The 14,605-nt window shown below is 44.5% G+C and overlaps 1 protein-coding gene across 1 annotated transcript in view; it reads right to left on the minus strand.

Annotated features, from left to right (window-relative positions):
* Positions 1–14,605, minus strand: part of IREB2 (iron responsive element binding protein 2) — a 143,688-nt gene that overhangs the window by 79,415 nt on the left and 49,668 nt on the right. Inside the window, exons 8-10 of the mRNA XM_040413632.1 lie at positions 12,767–12,950; positions 9,499–9,638; positions 2,862–3,033 (exon numbers count right to left, since the gene is read on the minus strand). Coding sequence (XP_040269566.1) covers positions 2,862–3,033; positions 9,499–9,638; positions 12,767–12,950 — 496 coding nt within the window. The remainder of the gene's footprint in view (positions 1–2,861; positions 3,034–9,498; positions 9,639–12,766; positions 12,951–14,605) is intronic.

Here is a 14,605-nt window from a genome sequence, read left to right on the forward strand (position 1 = left end):
CACTGCTGAGGTAAGTGAATGGTTACACTGGAGCACACCACCCTGCATCGTAAACGGCTCCTTGGTCCTGGAACTGAATAGCGGGGAGCAGTTGAGTGCATTTATTTATGTGGACTACATTCCAGGGCCTAATTATAAGTTGGGTTAAAGCAGGATAACCCCTTTAAGCTGACACTTTCTAATCTGTTTGATAAACTGTGCACTGATCTGAGCTTCTACTGTCAGTCATACTCGTTTGTCACAGCCATCCAAAATCTCTAGTGCATGGAAGTCTTTGACATGCTGTTTACCTTCTACATTCATGGCGATATTGGCAACATTCAGAGATTTTTGAGAAATGTCTGCCAGATCAATTAAATCTTTACACATCAGTTCATATTAAAGGACCTTTTACACAGATCAATGTTTCAGCCAAATATTGGGAATGAACCAATCATTCCCGATAATGGCCTGTTCGGCACAGGAGAGGGGAGCTGCATTTACATGCATCAATCACCTCTGCTATACGAGGACAAGCGATGTATACCAGGGAGATGGGATGCACAAAAATGATTTTTAGTTGAATGACATGGCCACCCAATAAACAAGCAAATTCAGGATAGGTAATCAATATCTGATCCGTAGTGGGTCTGACACCCAGTTCCTCCGCCGATCGACTGAAGAGGAGGCGGCACACCATGTGAGTGCCGCTTCCTCTTCATTACACTACGTGTCGTCTCCCTTGCAGTGGCAGCGTAGTATTTTTTTTAAAATCAGATATTTTTATTTGATTTTCACAAACATTTTAAGAACAGCAATACCCCATACTGCCCTCCCACCTCCCACCCTCCCCTCCCCCCCCCTCGCCCACCCCTCCCCTTCCCAGAGTCTTGTGACCATTTGAGTCCAAAGTCCACGGATTGTGCAAGAAGTCTAACATTAGGTCCTCATACGTATGCCATACATATATCTTTTTCCATATTCCAGGTCATACATCACATGCCCTTATCATACTCATGTATATCTCGACAGTATTTATCATCCAAACACATCATACTTATATCACCCTTGCTGTTAATATCTAAGAAGTATCCAGACAATAACTAACCTATGGGCCAAATATCACACTGTAATGCTGCATCCAGGAAAACCACACTGTCTCAAACTTTATGGACCCTCTCTTCTGATAGACGTACTTCTCCATTCGAACCAAATTATGTACCCTAGCCTCCAGTTCCCTCACAGTCGGTGGCAGTATATCTATCCAGTGAAAAGCTATGCTTTTTCTAGCTTGATATAGAACCCGTCCAATAGCCAGCTTCTTTTTTGCCATGCCCGGTAATATCTCAAAGTGCCCCAATACACATATCAAGGGTGTAACGTCAAGGTGTACCTCAAACACTGTTTATTGTTTCAATGACCCCTGTCCAATACCGCCTCAGTCTTGGACAATTCCACATGAGGTGAATCAAGTCTGCATTGGATATGTCACATCTTGGGCAACGGTCATTGTCCCTATATCCCATTTTTTTCAAGACCACTGGCGTTCTGTAAACCCTATGTAGTAAGTACAATTGGGAGACTCTGTGCTTCACTAACAGCTAGCGACGGGCAATCCTCTAACACTTTTTCCCACTGTTCCTCAGTGAGGTCCGATATGTCCGACTTGGCAAATAATTGGCAAATAATTGGCAAATAATTGTAAAGGTGTATTTTTAATTTGTATATCAATAAATGCACTGTAGTGAAGTGAGATAACACCATTAGTGGTACCACTTGTCGCTGTGAGGTCTATAATGCTGTGCTTTTGAGCAGGGGCAACCTTTTCAGACTTGTCTTGCGTTTTAATGGCGTGTCGGAGCTGCAGGTATAGATAAAAGAACTTCTTAGGGATATTAAATTCCTGTTGTAACTGTGCGAATTCTTTCAATATACCCTCCGAGTACAACTGGGTCATTCTATTCAGATTATACGGATTCCACACCCGTAATTCCGCAAGTTTGTCCAATTCTTTATACATATAGTTAGGCCAAATTGGGGTAAACGCCGTATACCCAGTGACCTTTGTAACCTCCCTGGCTTTCCACCACACTTTGTGAATGGTGCTCAGTACTCCAAATCGTTCCCCTTTAATACGAAAGGTACCATCCTCTAGTGCAGACATCAGACATGTCCTCCCTACAAGAAATCTTACTACTTTTCCTACCGTATTCACTTTCTCTATATCTCCCCATCCCCTAACATGTTGTAACTGACTCGCCAAATAATATAGCCACGGGTCCGGTAGGGCCAGACCTCCATTTGTCTTTGCTCGCCGTAGAGTGTCGAGTTTAATACGGGGAACCCCTTTCTTCCAAATTAATTCCCTAAACAGGGCATTTACTTTATAGAAAAAACGAATCGGAACCCAGCAGGGAGCATTATGTAGGAGGTACAATAACTGGGGCATCAAGATCATTTTTATAAGGTTGGTTCTTCCTACCATGGAAAGCGGCAGCTTGATCCATGTGTTCACTTTATCTTTAAATCTGTTTAGTAGCGGCGTCAGGTTTAGGCTTTCATAATTCCTAGTATCAGGGGTTATTTGGACACCTAAATACTTAAAGGAAGTTACGATCGTTAGGCCCATGGCGTGGCAGCGTAGTATAATTAGGAGTACTTGCTCCATTCAAATGAATGGAGTGAGTACTTGCAATTACACTTGCTTCTGGGATGATGCGTAGTATGAAGAAGAAACGGTCCTCACATGGAGCGCCACCTTCTTAAAACATATAAAACCCCTGCAGACCTCTTAAGAATGATTGCCACATTGTTGTTGTATAATGCACCAGACAAAGCAGCCAGGAGTAGCACCACTCAGATGGCTAGTCTAGAATGCTTACCAGTTTGTTTCAGGTGGCTAAGGGTTACTTGGTCCACTGGAAAGAAAGCCACCGTGGCACCATACTCTGGACACATGTTTGCTATCGTGGTACGGTCGGCAACTGAAAGCTGAGATACTCCCTCTCCAAAAAATTCCACAAACCTTCCAGACAAGTCAGCTTGTCTTAAGTGCTAAAGAGAAACAAGGAAGAAGTTTGTTCTGAGAGAATGACGTCTGAGGAAATATTTGTTAAGGTTAAACCTTACACTGAACTTATTACTTTTCATGAAATTTCATTAAATAGTAACTTGAATTCACCTGCAAAATTCCAAAACCTCTTCCTAACACTGGGTAAAACACCTCAACTTCCAGTAAGGGTACTACAAGCTGCATCTGCCTCGTCGCGAAAGATGACCAGTCAACACTCCTGACATGCCTGTTTTAATACAGTCCTGATCAAAAGTTTAAAGGGTTTCTACCACCACATTTTGACCTATTTAGCTGTCAGACACTAGCGATCTGCTAGTGTCTGCTGTACCTAACCATGCTATTGTAATCCCTTTCTGTGCAGCGGTTACCCTAAAAAACGTAGTTTTATTGCTATGCTAATGAGCCTCTAGGTGCTATGGGGGCGTCTTTTCAGCACCTAGAGGCTCCGTCCACTCACTATTTCCGCAATCTAGAGGATAAGGGTGGGCTGGAGCGCGCTGGGCGGCGGAAATAGTGAGTGGACGAAGCCTCTAGGTGCTGAAAAGACGCCCCCATAGCACCTAGAGGCTCATTAGCATAGCAATAAAACTAAGTTTTTTAGGGTAACCGCTGCACAGAAAGGGATTACAATAGCATGGTTAGGTAGAGCAGACACTAGCAGATCGCTAGTGTCTGACAGCTAAATAGGTCAAAATGTAGTGGTAGAAACCCTTTAAGACCACTTGAAAAATGGCAAAAAATAATTTTACATTGTTGGATCTTAACAAGGTTCCAAGTAGAGCTTCAACATGCAACAAGAAGAAATGAGAGTGAGACAAAACATTTTTTGAGCATTCAATTGAAAATAACGATTAAACTGAAACAGGCTGTTTTTCAGCTGATCCAAATTTTAGGACCACATGCCTTTAAAAGGCCAAATCTGTGCAAAGATGTGGATTCATTGTCATTTTCTGTCAGGTAGTCACACGTTGTGATGGCAAAGGTAAAAAAACTCCCTTTTTGAACGTGGTCGGGTTGTTGAACTGCATAAGCAGGGTCTCTCACAGAGCGCCATCGCTGCTGAGGTGGGACGCAGTAAGACAGTCATTTGGAATTTCTTAAATGATCCTGAGGGTTATGGAACAAAAAAGTCAAGTGGAAGATCCAAAAAAATTTCACCAGCTCTGAGCCGGAGGATCCAATTAGCTGTCCGTCAAGACACTGGACGATCCTCGACCCAAATTAAGGCCCTTACTGGTGCTGACTGCAGCCCCATAACCATCAGACGGCATCTGAGACTGAAGGGCTTCAAAAACAAAAAACGTCTTCAAAGATCTCGTCTCCTTGAACGCCACAGAACTGCTCGTTTGGACTTTGCAAGAGAGAACCAGACATGGGACATTCAAAAGATGGAAGAAAGTTTTTTTAACCTTGATGGTCCTGATGGTTTCCAACGTTACTGGCATGACAAGCAGATCCCACCTGAGATGTTTTCTACGCGCCACAGTGGAGGGGGCGCCATAATGGTCTGGGGTGCTTTTTCCTTCAGTGGAACAATGGAGCTTCAGGAAGTGCAGGGGCGTCAAACGGCCGCTGGCTATGTCCAGATGTTGCAGAGAGCATTCCTCATGACTGAGGGCCCTCGTCTGTGTGGTAAGACTGGGTCTTTCAACAGGACAACGCTACAGTACACAATGCCCGCAGGACAAGGGACTTCTTCCTGGAGAATAACCTCACTCTTTTGGCCCATCCTGCGTGTTCCCCTGATCTAATCCAATTGAGAACCTTTGGGGATGGATGGCAAGGGAAGTTTACAAAAATAGACAACAGTTCCAGACAGTAGATGGCCTTTGTGCGGCCGTCTTCACCACTTGGAGAAATGCTCCTACTCAACTCATGGAAACGCTTGCATCAAGCATGCCGAAACTAATTTTGGAAGTGTGTGGGGGGGGGGGGGGGGGGGGGGGTTAGTTTTTTTTTGGAGGCGTGGCCCTAAACTTTTGATCAGCTGAAAAACAGCCCGTTTCAGTTTATTCGTTGTTTTCATTAAATTGAATGCTCAAAAAATGTTTTGTCTCCCTCCCATTTCTTCTTGTTGCATGTTGAAGCTCTACTTGGAACCTTGTTAAGATCCAGCCATGCTAAATATGATTTTTTACCATTTTTCAAGTGGTCTTAAACTTTTAATCAGGACTGTAGCTTCTTGCATTCCCCATGTAAGAATTGCTAGCAGTCAGCAGTAAGGGTACAGAGGGGAGGTAACCAGTTGGGGGTGTGTACCTGCACAGTCTGACAATGGCAGCACTGATTGGATGTAGTGAGGTACACCCCCCCAACTAGTTACCACCCCTCTGTACCCTTACTGCAGACTGCTAGCAATTCATTCATAACTTCTAGTAGAAATAATAAAGGAATGGCACAACATAGAGCCATAAGAATAGATGCTCCAGAATTCTTATTACATGGGGAATGCAAGAAGCTATTAAAACAGGCATGTCAGGAGTGGTGAAAAGTCCTCTTTAACCACCTCCGGACCGCTGTACGCACAGACGCGTCCTGGAGGTGGTTGATTCATTCCTCCTGGACGCGCCGGCGCGTCCTCTCGCGAGACGCGAGATTTCCTGTGAACGCGCGCACACAGGAACGGAAGGTAAGAGAGTTGATCTCCAGCCTGCCAGCGGCGATCGTTCGCTGGCAGGCTGGAGATGTGTTTTTTTTAACCCCTAACAGGTATATTAGACGCTGTTTTGATAACAGCGTCTAATATACCTGCTACCTGGTCCTCTGGTGGTCCCCTTTGTTTGGATCGACCACCAGAGGACACAGGTAGCTCAGTAAAGTAGCACCAAGCACCACTACACTACACCCCCCCCCCCCGTCACTTATTAACCCCTTATTAGCCCCTGATCACCCCATATAGACTCCCTGATCACCCCCCTGTCATTGATTACCCCCCTGTCATTGATCACCCCCCTGTAAAGCTCCATTCAGACGTCCGCATGATTTTTACGGATCCACTGATAGATGGATCGGATCCGCAAAACGCATCCGGACGTCTGAATGAAGCCTTACAGGGGCATGATCAATGACTGTGGTGATCACCCCATATAGACTCCCTGATCACCCCCCTGTAAAGCTCCATTCAGATGTCCGCATGATTTTTACGGATGCACTGATAGATGGATCGGATCCGCAAAACGCATCCGGACGTCTGAATGAAGCCTTACAGGGGCGTGGTCAATGACTGTGGTGATCACCCCATATAGACTCCCTGATCACCCCCCTGTCATTGATCACCCCCCTGTAAAGCTCCATTCAGATGTCCGCATGATTTTTACGGATGCACTGATAGATGGATCGGATCCGGAAAACGCATACGGACGTCTGAATGAAGCCTTACAGGGGCATGATCAATGACTGTGGTTATCACCCCATATAGACTCCCTGATCACCCCCCTGTCATTGATTACACCCCTGTCATTGATCAACCCCCTGTAAAGCTCCATTCAGATGTCCGCATGATTTTTACGGATGCACTGATAGATGGATCGGATCCGCAAAACGCATCCGGACGTCTGAATGAAGCCTTACAGGGGCGTGATCAATGACTGTGGTGATCACCCCATATAGACTCCCTGATCACCCCCCTGTCATTGATTACCCCCCTGTAAAGCTCCATTCAGATGTCCGCATGATTTTTATGGATGCACTGATAGATGGATCGGATCCGCAAAACGCATCCGGACGTCTGAATGAAGCCTTACAGGGGCATGATCAATGACTGTGGTTATCACCCCATATAGACTCCCTGATCACCCCCCTGTCATTGATCACCCCCCTGTCATTGATCACCCCTCTGTAAGGCTCCATTCAGACATTTTTTTGGCCCAAGTTAGCGGAATTATTTTTTTTTTTTCTTACAAAGTCTCATATTCCACTAACTTGTGTCAAAAAATAAAATCTCACATGAACTCACCATACCCCTCACGGAATCCAAATGCGTAAAATTTTTTAGACATTTATATTCCAGACTTCTTCTCACGCTTTAGGGCCCCTAGAATGCCAGGGCAGTATAAATACCACACATGTGACCCCATTTCGGAAAGAAGACACCCCCAGGTATTCCGTGAGGGGCATATTGAGTCCATGAAAGATTGAAATTTTTGTCCCAAGTTAGCGGAACGGGAGACTTTGTGAGAAAAAAATTAAAAATATCAATTTCCGCTAACTTGTGCCAAAAAAAAAAAAATTCTATGAACTCGCCATGCCCCTCATTGAATACCTTGGGGTGTCTTCTTTCCAAAATGGGGTCACATGTGGGGTATTTATACTGCCCTGGCATTCTAGGGGCCCCAAAGCGTGAGAAGAAGTCTGGTATCCAAATGTCTAAAAATGCCCTCCTAAAAGGAATTTGGGCACCTTTGCGCATCTAGGCTGCAAAAAAGTGTCTCACATCTGGTATCGCCGTACTCAGGAGAAGTTGGGGAATGTGTTTTGGGGTGTCATTTTACATATACCCATGCTGGGTGAGAGAAATATCTTGGTCAAATGCCAACTTTGTATAAAAAAATGGGAAAAGTTGTCTTTTGTCAAGATATTTCTCTCACCCAGCAAGGGTATATGTAAAATGACACCCCAAAACACATTCCCCAACTTCTCCTGAATACGGCGATACCACATGTGTGACACTTTTTTGCAGCCTAGGTGGGCAAAGGGGCCCATATTCCAAAGAGCACCTTTAGGATTTCACAGGTCATTTACCTACTTACCACACATTAGGGCCCCTGGAAAATGCCAGGGCAGTATAACTACCCCACAAGTGACCCCATTTTGGAAAGAAGACACCCCAAGGTATTCCGTGAGGGGCATGGCGAGTTCCTAGAATTTTTTATTTTTTGTCACAAGTTAGTGGAAAATGCTGCTTTTTTTTTTTTTTTTTTTTTTCATACAAAGTCTCATATTCCACTAACTTGTGACAAAAAATAAAAACTTCCATAAACTCACTATGCCCATCAGCGAATACCTTGGGGTCTCTTCTTTCCAAAATGGGGTCACTTGTGGGGTAGTTATACTGCCCTGGCATTCTAGGGGCCCAAATGTGTGGTAAGGAGTTTGAAATCAAATTCTGTAAAAAATGACCTGTGAAATCCGAAAGGTGCTCTTTGGAATATGGGCCCCTTTGCCCACCTAGGCTGCAAAAAAGTGTCACACATCTGGTATCTCCGTACTCAGGAGAAGTTGGGGAATGTGTTTTGGGGTGTCATTTTACATATACCCATGCTGGGTGAGAGAAATATCTTGGCAAAAGACAACTTTTCCCATTTTTTTTATACAAAGTTGGCATTTGACCAAGATATTTCTCTCACCCAGCATGGGTATATATAAAATGACACCCCAAAACACATTCCCCACCTTCTCCTGAGTACGGAGATACCAGATGTGTGACACGTTTTTTGCAGCCTAGGTGGGCAAAGGGGCCCATATTCCAAAGAGCACCTTTCGGATTTCACAGGTCATTTTATACAGAATTTGATTTCAAACTCCTTACCACACATTTGGGCCCCTAGAATGCCAGGGCAGTATAACCACCCCACAAGTGACCCCATTTTGGAAAGAAGAGACCCCAAGGTATTTCGTGATGGGCATAGTGAGTTCATAGAAGTTTTTATTTTTTGTCACAAGTTAGTGGAATATGAGACTTTGTAAGAAAAGAAAAAAAAAAAAAAAAAAAATCATCATTTTCCACTAACTTGTGACAAAAAATAAAAAGTTCTATGAACTCACTGTGCCCATCAGCGAATACCTTAGGGTGTGTACTTTCCGAAATGGGGTCATTTGTGGGGTGTTTGTACTGTCAGGCCATTGTAGAACCTCAGGAAACATGACAGGTGCTCAGAAAGTCAGATCTGCTTCAAAAAGCGGAAATTCACATTTTTGTACCATAGTTTGTAAACGCTATAACTTTTACCCAAACCATTTTTTTTTTTACCCAAACATTTTTTTTTTTATCAAAGACATGTAGAACAATAAATTTAGAGCAAAATTTATATATGGATCTCATTTTTTTTGCAAAATTTTACAACTGAAAGTGAAAAATGTCATTTTTTTGCAAAAAAATCGTTAAATTTCGATTAATAACAAAAAAAGTAAAAATGTCAGCAGCAATGAAATACCACCAAATGAAAGCTCTATTAGTGAGAAGAAAAGGAGGTAAAATTCATTTGGGTGGTAAGTTGCATGACCGAGCAATAAACGGTGAAAGTAGTGTAGGTCAGAAGTGTAAAAAGTGGCCTGGTCTTTAAGGGTGTTTAAGCACTGGGGGCTGAGGTGGTTAAGAACATAAAATACTGAGAGGTCCCAGAATATTAGCCTGAGTCAGGAGTACTAATAAACTGTGCTACTATTGTAGTAATGACTAGTTACAATGAAAAAAAATGGAATAGGTTCTAACCAATATGAATTCTCACCTTAGTGATGCTTAAAACGACATCTATGGAAGTAGAAAGCTGAGAAACAGAGCCAGTCACCTCACACCCAACCACTTCTGGTAGATTTAATGTGATGGGTATGCCCAGCATAGCTGCTTCTGATTCAATTCCTCCGACACCTTGAAAAATTAACATTAATGACCATGTTATTGCAGGCAGAAAACTAACGGCGCACATGCATGCAATTGCTAAAGGGGCAATAGGAATAATAAATAAAAACTCGACACGTTAATGACAATCTACAATACTCAACTGTTTCTTCATAAAATAACTTTGTAAGAGTTATACATTTCAGAGGATCTATGAAATATGTTGGCAAGATGTGTGTTAAAAATGGTTATTAAAAGGGGTTTTCTAAGACTTTAATTAATGACCTAATTTTAGTTTCAGCGCTCAGATGCAATGGTATCTGAGGGGTTAAACAGCAGGCACCTGGTGGCTATGGCGCTCGCTCATCTCTAGAGTGGGTGTCATTTTTAAAGAGACGACTTTTGCCATACATATACTAATGTCACTTTTACATTGTTAGTATTTAGTCAGCATTTTGCACTAGTATTTATAAGCCAAACCGGTAGTAGAACCTACAAAAGAAGAGAAAAAAAAAAAAAAAAGAAGATTGGCACCACTTTTCTTTTTTGGACCCCCTCCTGGTTTTGGCTAACAAATACTAATGCCAAATACTGACCGTGTGAAAAGCAATCTATTGTAAATCACACAAGGTATCAGAACTAGAAGTTTTGCAGCAGCAGATCACTACACATGTTATAACCAAAATCAAAAGGTAAGTACAGCAAGACCAGTAACTTAACATACACTGCCTGTCCAAAAAAAAGTCGCCACCCGCATTTAACTAAGCAAATAGGTATGATCCTCCTATTGGATAATTACTGCATGGACGATTATCATCTTTCAGCTGGCAATAAGTTATTTAACCCCAACTGGTGCAATGCGTTGCTTCTCATTTCTTAAACAACCATGTCGAAAGACATCTCGTGGTCGTGGAAAAGATGTTAGTCTGTTTGAGAAGGGTCAAATCATTGACATGCATCAAGCAGAGAAAACATCTAAGGAGATTGCAGAAACTACTAAAATTGGGTTAAGAACTGTCCAACGCATTATTAAAAACTGGAAGGATAGTGGGGACCCATCGTATTCGAGGAAGAAATGTGGCAGGAAACAAAATCCTGAATGATCATGATCGGCGATCACTTAAATGTTTAGTGAAATCAAAATCGAAGAAAAACAACAGTAGAACCTCAGGGCTATGTTTAATAGTGAAAGTAAGGCTACTTTCACACTTGCTTTCGGGGTTCCGCTTGTGAGTTCTGTTTGAAGGCTCTCACAAGCGGCCCCGAACGCATTCTGAGTGGATGCGGATCCGCTCAGAATGCATCAGTTTGGCACCGTTTGGCCTCCGCTCAGCAGGCAGACACCCGAACGCAGCTTGCAGCGTTTTCGTGTCCGCCTGGCCGTGCGGAGCCAAACGGATCCGTCCAGACTTACAATGCAAGTCAATGGGGACGGATCCGTTTGACATTGACACAATATGGTGCAATTGCAAACGGATCCGTCCCCCATTGACTTTCAATGTAAAGTCAGGAGTCCCTATTAATATACCATCGGATCTGAGTTTTCTCCAATCCGATGGTATATTTTAACTTGAAGCGTCCCCATTACCATGGGAACGCCTCTATGTTAGAATATACCATCGGATTTGAGTTAGATCGTGAAACTCAGATCCGACAGTATATTCTAACACAGAGGCGTTCCTATGGTGATGGGGACGCTTCAAGTTAGAATATACTAAAAGAAATGTGTACATGACTGCCCACTGCTGCCTGGCAGCAGACCCCCCCCTCCCTCCCCTGTATTTAACTCATTGGTGGCCAGTGAGGCCCCCCCTCCCTCCCCTGTATTTAACTCATTGGTGTCCAGTGCGGCCGGCCTCCCCTCCCTCCCCTGTATTTAACTCATTGGTGGCCAGTGCGGCCGGCCCCCCCTCCCCTGTTTTTAACTCATTGGTGGCCAGTGCAGCCGCCCCCCCCCTCCCCCCCTAATTAAAATGACCGACCCCCCCCATCATTGGTGGCAGCGGAGAGTTCCGATCGGAGTCCCAGTTTAATCGCTGGGGCTCCGATCGGTTACCATGGCAGCCAAGACGCTACTGCAGTCCTGGCTGCCATGGTTACTTAGCAATTTTAGAAGCATTATACTTACCTGCGATGTCTGCAGTAGCGTCCTGGTTGCCATGGTTACCGATTGGAGTCCCAGCGATTAAACTGGGACTCCGATCGGAACTCTCCGCTGCCACCAATGATGGGGGTCAGTCATTTTAATTGGGGGGGGGGGGGGGGAGGGGGGGCCGGCCGCACTGGCCACCAATGAGTTAAAAACAGGGGGGGGAGGGGGGGCCGGCCGCACTGGCCACCAATGAGTTAAAAACAGGGGGGGTGGAGGGAGGGGGGGCCATTTTCACACATGGATTGGCCACCACAGTGTCCAGACCTTAACTCCATTGAGAATCTTTGGGATCTGCTGGAGAAGGCTTTGCGCAGCAGTCAGACTCTACCATCATCAATGCAAGATCTTGGTGAAAAACAAATGCAATACTGGATGGAAATAAATCCTGTGACATTGCAGAAGCTTATCGAAACAATGCCACAGCGAATGTATGCCGTAATCAAAGCTAAAGGCGGTCCAACTAAATATTTTTTTGGGCGACTTTTTTTTTGGGACGGGCAGTGTGTTTCAGTATGAATGAGAAGTTCAAAAAGCTTACATATAGGTGCTGCAGTACACTAGCAAATGGAAGATAACACTGGCAACCATTCAACCTCACTAATAATAAACATCTGATTTACCCATCGGTCGTCTTCTTTAAAGGAGCTGTTTGCTTATCTTATATTGATGACCAAAGTGAATAGAAGGAAGCCATCCCACAGAAGTGAAAGGGACGGAGGAGCAGTAATTACACTGCAAGCCACTGCAATGTTGGCGGCATACAAGCGCTGTATTTTCTTCATATAGCTAAATGGTTTGGCGTCAGCAGTCGGGCCCCCCCTCCCGATCTGACATTGATGACCTATCCTGAGGATAGATCATCAATATAGGATAAGCGCACAATAACCCCTATAATTGACAACATTTTTATTTGCGTGACTAACTAGAAATGTGTTAATCATATGGCCTATGTATGCCCTAACACCAGTACAAACATTCCATAAGGTGGTCATCAAACATAACTCACCTAAACCTAAGATTCCAAGACCATTCACCATAGTAGTGTGAGAATCAGTACCAAGGACACTGTCTGGATATAAGAAGCCATTTTGCTCCATAACTAATCTTGACAGGTACTCCAAATTCACCTGATGCACAGTTCCTGTTTCCGGAGGTATCACTGCAACATTCTTGAAAGCCTTTGAACACCACTGATAAAAAGCAATTGATTGTGGAGTTAACTAAAATGTCTATGCATTTTCAACATTTACATACATTAAACCCCTCAGTCATAGGGCTCTTTCACACCTGCGTTGTTGTGTTCCGGCATAGAGTTCCGTCGTCGGGGCTCTATGCCGGAAGAATCCTGATCAGGATTATCCCCATGCATTCTGAATGGAGAGAAATCCGTTCAGGATGCATCAGGATGTCTTCAGTTCCGGAACGGAACGTTTTTTGGCCGGAGAAAATACCGCAGCATGCTGCGCTTTTTGCTCCGGCCAAAAATCCGGAACACTTGCCGCAAGGCCGGATCCGGAATTAATGCCCATTGAAAGGCATTGATCCGGATCCGGCCTTAAGCTAAACGTCGTTTCGGCGCATTGCCGCATCCGACATTTAGCTTTTTCAGAGTGGTTACCATGGCTGCCGGGACGCTAAAGTCCTGGCAGCCATGGTAAAGTGTAGTGGGGAGCGGGGAGCAGTGTACTTACCGTCCGTGCGGCTCCCCGGGCGCTCTAGAGTGACGTCAGGGCGCCCCAAGCTCATGGATCATGTGATCACATGGATCACGTCATCCATGCGCATGGGGCGCTCTGACGTCATTCTGGAGCGCCCGGGGAGCCGCACGGACTGTAAGTATACTGCTCCCCCGCTCCCCACTACTACTATGGCAACCAGGACTTTAATAGCGTCCTGGGTGCCATAGTAACACTGAACGCATTTGGAAGACGGTTCCGTCTTCAAATGCTTTCAGTACACTTGCGTTTTTCCGGATCCGGAGTGTAATTCCGGCAAGTGGAGTACACGCCGGATCCGGACAACGCAAGTGTGAAAGAGGCCATAGACCGAGAGTTAGCTACACTATTATTACTATTAATTCCATGGCCCCGTACATAAAGCTGGGGTTACACAGAAATAAAAAACACAGTAAGGCCTCATGCGCACGACCATCCATTTTTTGGCGGTCCGCAAATCGCGGATGCGCAAAAAAGGAAGCCGCCTGTGTGCCTTCCGCAATTTGCCGAACGGAAGCCCCATTGTAGAAATGCCTATTCTTGTCCGCAAAACGGACAGCAGTGTGAAAATGGCATGAATTGCTATTTCAGCTTTTTAGAATTTACTACAGATGCACTGTTCGAGTTTAGCTCAAAACAAGTACAATGCAATGATAAAAAAAAAATGTTGGCAAAGCTGTCCATAGCCTTTAAAGGGCATCTGTCAGCAGATTTGTACCCTTGAAACTGGCTGACCTGTTGCATGTGCGCTTGGCAACTTAAAGGGGTTGTCTGCTTTTTCCCCACTGATATCTTATCCTCAGGATAGGTCATCGATATCAGATCAGCTGTTTGAGGAGAAAGCAACGCTAGTACAAGTGCTGCCTTCTCTGCTCTGTTTACCTGCTCGCCGTTGCAACTACAGCAGCGAGCAGTGCAATTACAACTATGGTGTACCCATTCATTTTAATTGGATGGCTCCCGTCTGTTCCAAGTGAATAGGATGAAACTGTCCCATAAAAGTGAATGGGGACGCCATAGTGGTAATTACACTGCTCACCGCTGCAGTTGTGTCGATGAGCAGGTAAACAGAAAAGAGAAGGCAATGCTCGTAGGAGTGCTGCTTTCTCTTCAAACAGCTGATTAGCGGG

The sequence above is a fragment of the Bufo bufo genome, chromosome 1 (genome assembly GCF_905171765.1).
Source record: "Bufo bufo chromosome 1, aBufBuf1.1, whole genome shotgun sequence".
Lineage (NCBI taxonomy): Eukaryota > Metazoa > Chordata > Amphibia > Anura > Bufonidae > Bufo > Bufo bufo.